At 36.3% G+C, this 11,273-nt stretch overlaps 1 protein-coding gene and 2 pseudogenes across 1 annotated transcript; all 3 read left to right on the top strand.

Annotated features, from left to right (window-relative positions):
* Positions 1-6: 6 nt before the first annotated feature.
* Positions 7-3,230, top strand: LOC114718812 (pre-mRNA-splicing factor cwf23-like). Its single transcript, XM_028904255.1, is given in 8 exon segments — positions 7-422; positions 654-686; positions 688-738; positions 820-924; positions 1,378-1,536; positions 1,715-1,801; positions 1,995-2,066; positions 2,476-3,230. Coding segments are annotated over 8 exon segments (1,203 nt in total). The 5' UTR covers positions 7-50; the 3' UTR covers positions 2,800-3,230.
* Positions 3,231-3,951: 721 nt separating this feature from the next.
* Positions 3,952-6,452, top strand: LOC114718822 (uncharacterized; annotated as a pseudogene).
* A 1,764-nt stretch (positions 6,453-8,216) lies between these two features.
* On the top strand, positions 8,217-10,985 carry LOC114718836 (desiccation-related protein PCC13-62-like; annotated as a pseudogene).
* The last annotated feature ends 288 nt before the right edge of the window (positions 10,986-11,273 follow it).

Here is an 11,273-nt window from a genome sequence, read left to right as displayed (position 1 = left end):
AACGTCTTGCACTACTTATCACCACTGTGTATTCTGTCTATTGTGCTTGGATGTATGTTGGGTGGCTTGGCTTGCTATTGGCTCTAAATCTGTCATTTATTTCAAGCGATGTTCTAATATACTTCCTCAAGAAAAGGATAAATGAGCAAAGTCAATTCAATGCTTCTGAACATAGAGCTGGAATGCAAGGTCAGCCAGATTTCTCTAGTGATGAGCCAATGCACGCTTACTCTGAAAATGGGGCTGGATCGTCTGCGGATCGAAATGCTGGAGTACCTTCAACTAGTGGGGTTGACTCTGATTTACCTTCTGAAGATGAAGTCGTCCGTTTGTTGAACTGCTCTGATCATTACTCAGTATTGGGCCTGACCCGCTATCAGAACATTGATGCCTCACTAGTGAAACGGGAATATAGGAAAAAGGTTATTGCCATTCTCTGATGCTGATACTGGCTTAACTATGTCTTGTTTCTTAGTAGATCTATCTAATATGCTATACTCTTAGTCTTAGGTGTTACAGGACCGTTAGTGATCCTTTGAGCGGTTATCTAGTGCTTATTGTTTTTCTTCTATAAATTTATAACAAACTTTTTGCATCTTGCTGCTGTTGCTTGATAATTTCTTACGTGAATTAGATGTTTATATTGAATGGAGGCAATGTTGGTGCATCCTGATAAAAATATGGGTAGGTGATGAAAAGGCAGCAGAAGCTTTTAAGAAACTTCAAAATGCTTATGAGGTAAGTTTGCTGTTTTTGCTCACTCAGAAAGTCGAGCAAATTCCACCTGAATCTTTTGTACAATCATAATAAATTCCCCAGGTTCTTATGGACTCCTTGAAACGGAAAGCTTATGATGATGAATTGAGGAGGGAGGAGCTTCTGAGTATCTTTCGCAGGTTTCAGACTGCTTCTCAATCTCAAAAGGTATGATGTCTGTATTTAACATAGTGATCAGCATTAAGTTTATGAATATGGCCAGTGGAAATAGTTATGGATATATAGATGACCCTGGAGGGACGGACTCGTTACCATTGTTTATAAATCATAATAGAAATGAAGCATTGCTCCTTTGATATATTACATGTGCTATATAAGAATAGATTAAATGAGAAAAGCAGACATGATTAACTGCTATGCTGTCTTAACAGCAATATTTGTGCAAAGTTTACTAACCTGGAATTGTAACATGAGTACATCAAACATACGGTGGGTATTCAAGCATTTGTATTTCCCACTGAAAGGTTCATCTGATTTTTTTTTTTTTTTTTTAAATTATTCGCTAGGTCTTTGAACTTTACCAACAACTTGAAATGCTTAATCATCTTTCTAGTTTTGGTGCTCATATCTTATCTAACTTTAGCCTGGATGTTTTGGTAGAATGGTAGGCATGGATTCTTCCCTTCAGGATTTGCACGATCAGATGCAGATGGTGATGACCCTTTTGGTGATTCAAGGCGAATATCATGCAAAAAAATGCGGCTGCTTTCATATATGGATACACACAAAAAACAGAAGTCTCGGGCAAGATGGTGCCAGGTTTCCCTTCATCTCCTTAATGGATCCTCTGATACTTATGAATGACTGTTAGTTAAGCATATCAGATTTTTCCACAATATTTACCTTTGTACAGTCACATGTTTTCCTTGTTGAGAAAGCTTTTCTTCTTTTCCCTGGCACAGCACTTATATTTTCCGCCGTGTTGTTTCATTTAAAGGATTGCCAAGATTTTCATCAAGCCAAAGACGGTGATGGATGGGTTGAACAGTTGTCCCAGCCATTTCTTTTTGGATTGCTGCAGAAGGTGAGGGTCAAAGTACCATGTCGGATGGAAAGTCTTGTTATGGGAAGCATTTTGTGGCCTATAGTCTTGCTTTCTGATTTTAACCTTTTCAAAACTAGCATTAAAATGGAATTTTGGCGTCGTTGTTGCATGTATTATTAGTTATGACGTCAGAATATGATATTCTTACTGCTTTTTGCCCTTTTTTTCCCAGGTGGATGTGCCTGCTGCTTATGTGTGTGCTGAAAGCCAGATATATGATGCCACGGAATGGTATACCTGTCAGGTACTGTAGTGGTTACTCCCCCCCCCCCCCATAAAAACCGGGAAAAAATTTTATTTTTATTCATCTTATGATGTGCCGCTTGTCTTTGTTGAAGTAAGCATGAGGAACCTGCCCTTAGAAACTAACTAGAAAGGAAAAAGAACTATGCCCTTAATCTCGGCAAGAATTACTTGTGGCCACCCAACATGGGGATTCATCGTGGCATCCTTGATTGCATTACAGGGCACTCGCTCCAGCCAGCAGATTGGAATGAGGAATGATTTCTTTTGAAGTGCTAAACTAATACTTGGACTGCTTCTTGTCTTCTCATGAAATTGTTTAGTTTACCTTGCTTCCAAGCTTGCGCCTTGAGGTTTATATGGAGATTAAGATATTCACAAGACACTAATACTGAACATATTTGCTGCAGGGTATGAGATGTGCGGCAAATACTCATAAGCCAAGTTTTCATGTAAACACTAGTTTAACATCAAAGCATGGTTCAAGTAAAGGATCACATTCGGGTCAAAGAGGTGGTCGGATGCCAACAATGAATGTGGAGGAAACCATGACAGAAGAGGAGTTTTTTGAGTGGTTACAGAATGCAGCACAGGCAGGCATGTTCGACAATTTTGGTGGCAGCACTGCTGCCGAGAGTCCGTCTAACTCCGGGAGCGGGATGAAAAATCCTGGCAGTAGCGGCAGCAGTGGAAGCGGAAGCAAGAGAAAGAAAAAGGGAAAGAAACAACGATGAGAGCAAAGTCATCTTCTATATCATTGAGGGCAGGACTTGTGGGTACTTTTTAGTCTCGAAGATGGTGGGAAACTCGGAACCCATTGTATAGTGTTATTATCCCCAGTTATATCTGCTGTCCCTTGATTTTCGGGTATTTTGTCCACTGCAATATGATAGCCTTAAGAATAGATGGCATGGCAATGATCCTTTTGCCCTTGATTTTTCCCAGCCAAGTTGCTATACGCTTAAAACCTTCAGAGTTGAACCTCTGAAGAGAGGGTGATAATAGTAAACCCCAAACATCATACTTAGTCTCTTTCTGCTCATGTTCAGAGAAAATGTTGGTGTTATCACCAATCGATGCAGTTAGATCAGCGAAACAGCTTTATATTATTGTCAGAGGACATTTGGAATAGAATAAGAGCAATAGCACACGAGATATTCACAAACTTGCTCTTTTGAAGCTGCTCTCCTAAAATTGTGGTATTAATTGTTGGTGGGTCCAAGCGCAAGGAACAAAATACTTACTATTTACTGACGTTACCCTCCTGCCGCGGGACTTGAAATTTTGGCAGTGTCGCAGTTAAATTTAATCAGCCTATAATGACTGAAAAAATTTCCGAATCTTTTTTAAATTGAGTCTGGATAAGACTTGATGCTTCTTGTTATCTAGGCTAATTTGTTTCATCATATGCCTCTCACGAGTCAAACCAACCACTTAAATTGAATATAATTACGGCTTTTCTTCTACTGAAGATATAATCACAGGTTAGCTATGAAGGATGCGAGAAAGATAATTTTGTAAGAAGCATCACCCATCCATAGATTGAAGAACTATGATACTGTTTTAAAACCTTAATTTAAGATAATCGAAACCCTCAAATAAGCAGTTAAACATGAATATCACTTCTAACTCCATTGCGAGAAAAATGAGTAAATGACCTTTTTGTGTGTGTGTAATTTCTTAGACCGAAGAGTAAATTATTGTTCAAGGTAATCATTCAAATTATCACCAAAAAAAAAAAAGTGATAACTCAACTATCAAAAATCAAAACAAATTTGAAAAATAAAAATTGAAGCTTTAATAGAAAGTAGCCTTACTCCCTGGTGACGCTTCGCGGATATATCACTGCCGCGACTTTTTAGCTGTTTCTCTTGTAAACTTCCTTCATGGAGGTACTCCTACCGACTTCATCTACTGCTTATCTTCCACTGAAGCCTCCAAAGATGATGATGGGCAATGGAGTTAGAGCGATAAATTACAATCCCTGTTCGATATCCGCTGATAGGAATCTTTCATATTCTTCGTTTTCTTTCCTGCCATTTTCTGGGCGTAGGAAATCAGTATCATTGATTGTGGGGCCCTGTAACAGGACAAAAAAGAAGATAGCCACAGCTTCATACCCAAACCCGACGAGGCCACAGGGTTTTTCCCTGAAGCTGTTCTCCTTAAACAGGTTAGTTTCGTACAATTAGAAGCCCACGTTTTGCTATTCTTGTTTCCCAGTTTCATAGTACAGTTTTCCCTATTAGATGACGGATGCTTAGGTTTGGTCGAGAGAACAATGGAACCCTTTGAAAGATTTTCTTAGCTCAGAAAATATCAGTAGAATTGACATGATTCAACCCATCTTCTCTCTTGTGAAAACTTATCTGCGCTCTATTAATTAGATGGAGAATCTCACTAACAAGAGTATGGGTATTGGTTTTTTTTACCCCTCCTTGTTTCTGTTGTTCTCTTTGATAATTCCTTGTTAGACTTGAACAAGATTGGTTTATATCATATTATTATGTCGCCGTAGTGTTTGACTGTTTGTCCACTTGACACTAATGTCTAGCCCGTTTTCATTATGAGTTGATTTTTTTCGATGACAATGAAGTGAAGTTTGTTAATTCCAATTTCAGAAGAAAGTTGAGGAAGACGGGAAGGTCTTCCAGAGTTTGCAGATGCTGAAGAGAGTGAGTGGTCATAATAATTCATTTATTCAATTTCTAGTTGCCTCCATCTTTTATTTAAAGATTTTTATTGATAATGGATACTGTATTGAGCCTTTTGTTCATTTGTTTTAATTTGCAGGACAGCTCTACGAATCTCTGGTGCTTGAGCTGGAAAGTGATCTGGATGTAGATCAAAGTAAGTAGGGCGTTGAATCAATTGTCCGTTCCTTTCTGACTGGAAAAAGGATTAGAGAAGTAATGTTTTATGTTGTCGTTTCTTGTATCTGACCAATGAAGTCACATATCTGTACATGTCAATTCTAAAAATTTTAATGCTTCGATATCAATCATCTTCTATGAAGGTGCAAACAATAAAATGTTTGTTTACTGATTGTTTTATAGATCTCATGAGCATTTAAAGTCATTTCTCTCACAATATTTTGCTTTTTTAATCTTACAGTGCGCCACTATGAGGTTGTTTACTTGATTCACGAGAAGCACGAAGAAGACGTTGCTGCTGTCAATGAGAAGATTCAGAGTACTTTTTCTCTCAATCTTTTTGCGCCCTGTTGCCCAAAGTCCCTGATGCTATGTAGAATTGGTTCCTTAATTTCCCAGATATTTGAGTGATTCATTTTCTGGCCTGGGAATTAGCAAACCTCTCTTCTGGCCTTAGGAGATTTATGAAATTGTTCAGTATATAAGTGAAACATAGATTTTTCATTGTATTAGTTTTCACATAGCTATTTCTGTTGAAAATAGAACAAAAAATATCACAGAATCCCAGTAATAACTAAACCAGGTAGGTCAGATGACATATTTTGAACCACATGGGCAAATTAGTTGCGGGTCTAACTTTAAAGGGGTAAAACTATAATAATATACTTTGCTCAAACTAAGAAAAACTCCTAGATGCATGATATTGTAGGATTGCCAATTTGATGCCTGCATGGCTTTGAGTACATCATAAACACTAAAACTGTTGCATCAATTCCTTAACATTAACCTGGACACAATTACTTGCTGTGTTAGAGATCAACATTGCCTTAATAGCTTGATCTGGTCATCCTCCTCACACTTGTGCAAACACAATTTGCAGACTTTCTAAGGGAGAAAAAGGGCCGAGTGTGGAGGCTCAATGATTGGGGAATGAGACAACTAGCTTACAAGATAAAGAAAGCTGACAGAGCACATTACATTTTGATGAACTTTGAGGTTGATACCAAATACATTAATGAGTTCAAGAGTCTACTGGACCAAGATGAACGAGTCATCCGGCATCTCGTAGTAAAGAGAGACGAGGCTATCACAGAAGATTGCCCTCCTCCTCCGGAATTTCACGCTCTGCGTGCTAATGTTGATGATGAAGGAGGAGAAATTGACGCGGAATATGATGGAGATTATGACGACGATTGGGACGGGGAGGAAGAGATGGATGGCGATGATGGAGACAATATTATCTACATAGATGGTGATGAAGATGTTGAAGCTGATGGCAGAGAATCTAGAGATGAGACATTAACCAACATAAGACAGCCAGAAAGAAGATTGAGAGCTGAGAAAGTAGGCAGGTAGGCAGTGGGTAGGTGTCATTTTGTATCCTAAATTTCTTAGTCTTAGAGCGATTTTACGCATTATGACTTTGCATTTGTAGAGTTTAAAGTAATTAAGATGAGTTTTGTGTTGTTCACCCAAAACTTAAAATCATGAGTTGGCTGTGTTTTCGTCTATAAGCTACGTGCATGCTGATATAATGCTGCTGCACTGATAAATGTCACATACATGAACTTCAAAACTTTTTTGCACCCAACACGTCTATGTTTTCAGTGGTAGAGTTCTAGGACTTCAATAAAGTTAAAATTGAAGTACATTTATGTAATTTGTCCCCCTTTTTTTTTTTTTTTTTAATTCCTTCTTAAGTTCTCATGTTTGCCTGTACTGGAGCAACCATCAGAATTCTATGGAAAAAGAAAATCATTATTTCAGACTAACGATATTAGGATGAAAGGATAAAAACATATTTTTTGAAATTAAGGTACTAAATTTTAACTTTATATAAAATTAAATGATGAAATGTGTACTTTTGTCAAACTTTGCTGGCAACAATCAAATCTAATTTATCTAGTTTTCATTATTCATGCATAATTTTTTTTATAATAAGAATTTTTTTTCGATAGTGTAAACTTCAAGAAAACAACAAAATTGTGATGAATGGTGATGGATGATCAACGTTTTCGAGATAGGAGACCTTTGTTATTATTTAGATTTTAGAGGGTGCAATATAGAAATAGAAGAAACATCTTAGTTCCGAAATGCAGAATAAGTGGAAAAATATCACTCAGAAAAAATTATTTTTTAAATAATAACAAGGAAAAATATTTAGTGACAATAAGGTTCAAAAAAAAAATAAGGAAAAAATATTTAATGACACTTCTAGATTCACCATATCCTTTTTGATTTAATCTCTGCCGTTGTTGTTTTTTCTTTTTTTTAATATAGCATAAGTTTGGAGGAATTACAGTCAATCGTCTTGATACAAAACAAATTAAAAATAACATTGGTAGTGATCTTATGTCTAACTAATAAATTAAAAAGTAGATTTAATGGATCAAGGTTCGAATTTCAACTAAGAAAAATATTTACTTTTAGTATTTGATAGTACCTTGAATAAGATCGTTTCTAATAAGAGGATATTTGTTTTTATTTAAATCTTATAAATGAAAAAAAAAGAGCAGTTTAGTCAATGATTGAATTAAGAATAATGGCGTCTGCTATAACAAGGAAAGAATGATTGATTCCAGGGGCTTAGATTACTTGCAAAAACTGTCCACGCAACACGAAATTTGGGAAGCTAGCTTGGAAAGGTAGTCAGTCAAGGCAGCTAACATAGGCAAACCTAATCTTAGCACAAGAGTCAGAATGAAAGCACGTGAAAATACGTTAAAAATTCCAAACTCATACATTTGACAAACTTGTCGGCGCACTTCCTTGCCCTGAAAAACCATCAATCTCTCTCTCTCTCTCTCCCTATCTGATTCGCCAAAAAGAGATAAATCTTATCTCTTTCACTCTTCTGACATTAAGTTAATGAAAACCTGAACTTGTTAAATTAACGTTGCCATGAGGGTTTTTCCTGAGTGCAGCAGCGTGATCCAACGATTTCTTGTACTGCAAGTTTTCAAATCGTCATGCCCTTTGACACGAACCCACGTCCCATTTTCTTAATCTCACCATCATTATATTACTGTGTGAATACGTTTGAAAATTTTACATATCAGTCTGATGGACTAATCTGTTTTATTATCTCGCCTTTCTTTTCTTTTTGGCCTGGGTCTTTTCAGAGAAACAATAAAAATATAAAGGCGTTTTTGTTTAGTTCAAAACGGAACGCCATTTCACTTGGTTGAAATTATTTCGTCAATCAAATCAACTTAAAACCTGGGAGCAATCTTCATATGGCATGTCCAGAAGGCATTCTTTAGAAAGCATTCACAAAAAGAACACGTAGCAACAAACCGACCCAAACTGTTTGTCAAAGGACACGGCCGGTTACTTGTATATATAAGTCATACGTGAATCACGAGAACACAGACCAAAGACAGAAACACCGAACAGAAAAACAGGCAAGAAAGATGGGTTTTAATGATACTGCCACCTTAAAGACCTCCATGAATGTGGCTCTTCTTAGCTTTCTGCTGTTGCTTGTAATTGTAAATGGACGCATGACGAACAATGATGAAGATCTTCTGGAGTTCCCTCTGAATCTAGAGTACTTGGAAGCTGATTTCTTTCTGATCGGGGCCTCGGGTCATGGATTGGATTCAGTAGCTCCACAACTAGCTGATGGTGGACCCCACCAGTTGGTGGCAGATTGGCTAATCTGGGCTTCTTAGTCAGAGACATCATCCTCCAGTTTGGATTCCAGGAAGTTGGTCACCTAAGGTTGTTCTTGAACTGTATGAAACAAAACATGCTTGATCTTAATATTATTTTACTGTTAAAATTCTGGTTTGTTTTGTACGTGTAATACTGCAGGGCTATAAAAAGCACAGTGAAAGGGTTTCCAAGGCCATTGTTGAACTTGAGCAGTGAAGCATTTGGTGAAGTGATGAACAATGCATTTGGGAGGCGTCTATACCCTCCTTTTGATCCCTATGCAAATGAAATAAACTATTTGCTTGCGTCTTACGTCATTCCTTATGTTGGCCTCACACCGGTTATGTTGGAGCAAATCCACAGCTCCAGAACTTCACTTCTAAGGCGGTAAGCCTCAAAATCAACCTTACGCATACGTTTAACAATCTCTAACCTCATTAGTTTCTCTCATGAAACTATATACTACCTTTAGTCCTTAATATAAGAGCTAGTTGAGTAATTTGAATAAATTAAAAAATTTTATTAAGTTAATTATTTATAATAATTAGGTATTGTCTTTCACAGAATATCATTACTAATTATTTGTATTGGCTAGAACTATCATCAAATTTGAATTGGGACAAGAGAATTTGCAATCCCCCTCGACATGCCACCAAAATGATGCCAATATATATATATATATATATATATATATATATGAGCTACCCCCTCCAAAAAAACTAAAAAAAGGAGTTCTAAATTGGTTTTTTTTTTAATTTGTTTATATTTTCAGTTCTATTTTTCTTAATCCCATTCTTAAAAGAAACCCTTCCCCCATTTTCACAACTAAAATCTTTTTTTTTAAAATTGAATTTTAACATGTACAATTATTATAAGGATTACTTTGAAAAAAATGAATAAATATAAGACACAAAGTGATTAAAATCAAATTGAATGTCAAGCCAACTCTTATATTAAGAATTGGAAGTAGTAAAAATTAACTTGGCATGTTTAAACACGATTGTGTATTAGACCTTTGAGAAGCAGGTATATATTGGGGCTGTCTTTCTATCAAAATACCTAAAGCCGATTTGATAGGACCTACCTTAAAACTATATACTTTCAATTTATTATTGATAAATCTCTATTTCCCCATGTTATTTTTATACTCCTCCGGTCTTAAATATAAAACCCTTATACACACTATAAAAAAGTATTATTTTAGAGACTTTTATTTAAAAAAAAGAGTTAGATTACATTTATTGTGATTATTTTAAATTAAATATTGATTACATTAAAATAGGGTTTAAGAGGATATTTTTATGTTTGCTCTTAAATAATTAATTCTGGGACTTTGTAATACTATATTATCTGAGATTGTTTTTGCAGGAGGACAAATTGAATTTAAGAGGTGGAAAGAGAGAAAAAAAAATAATAAAATCAATAAATGAAGGACCCAATACACACGGTTTTTTAAAAGAAGTAATTATCTAATTAGTTTATGTGGAAATTTCTCATATATTATAATATCCTTCCTACTACTATTATTATTTATTAGGCATACCATGTTCATTTGATTCTAAAAAAAAAAAGAAGGTATGCCATGTTCATTTTTTCCTCAATCTTAATTATTTTGTGTCCCAAATTGAATGATTCTAATACCATATTAGACTCTTGAAAAATAGAGATATATACATATATATGTATATTAGGCTTGTTATGAAAATAGCTTCATACGACTTTTCTTAAAACTACATATATACCCCGAATTTGTTCCATAATGAGTTGGCATGAAACTCTCATATTCTAATAGTGAGCATGTATTTTACAGCTAGTGGCGGGGCTCCTGGGGGTGGAATCAGGACAAGACGCGGTGATCAGAAGTTTGTTATACGAACGGCGGGAGGCGACGGTGGCGCCTTACGGAGTGAGCGTGGCTGAGTTCACGAATCGGATATCGGCTTTAAGGGACAAGCTGGGGAAGGAAGGGCTGAAAGACGAAGGGCTCATAGTGCCAAAAAACTTGGGAGCAGAGGGAAGAATTTCAGGGAATGTGCTTGCTGGTGACAAGAACTCGCTTGCATACGGAAGAACCCCTAGGGAAGTGTTGAGGATAGTTTATGGAAGTGGTGATGAACGCTATCCTGGTGGATTCTACCCTCGTGGTGCTGATGGGCGTATTGCCAAATCTTACAGAGCAAATAATTAGTCATTCTCATAATAGGCTTTTGTTGTTTGAGGCAGAAGATCTTAATAAGTTATATAATAATTAGAAGATTTCTGCTTGATCGTTTATCTTAGACTGTACTTAGTCTGTGTTTGATTTGGATTTGTTACCGCTACAGTCTTACTTCAACAAAAGGCCCTTGGAATGGTTGGGATAATGTTTTATTGAAGGGTAATTTCGCTTAGAAAAAGAGCTGTTTTCTTCTGTTTTAAAAAAAAAAAAATATAACATTAGAATACGAAGAGGAGAAAAGAAGCTGCAAATTTAGATCCCAACTTGGAGACCTTATCAAAATTCAATCTTGCTGCCATTTTCAGTTCCCCTACTGGCAATGTTGTACTATAACCACTCTATCTGCTTTAAAAGTAGCTTCATGATTGACACACAGGATTTCTCAAAATTCTGGTATCCAATCATCTGCCACATTCATACAGATAAACTATCAACTATCTCATGAGGATTTGGTGGCCGA

Source organism: Neltuma alba, unplaced genomic scaffold, assembly GCF_004799145.2.
Source record: "Neltuma alba isolate B1F8T4 unplaced genomic scaffold, ASM479914v2 tig00011872_pilon, whole genome shotgun sequence".
In the NCBI taxonomy this organism is placed as follows: domain Eukaryota; kingdom Viridiplantae; phylum Streptophyta; class Magnoliopsida; order Fabales; family Fabaceae; genus Neltuma; species Neltuma alba.
This window is presented reverse-complemented; position numbering and strand designations above follow the sequence as displayed.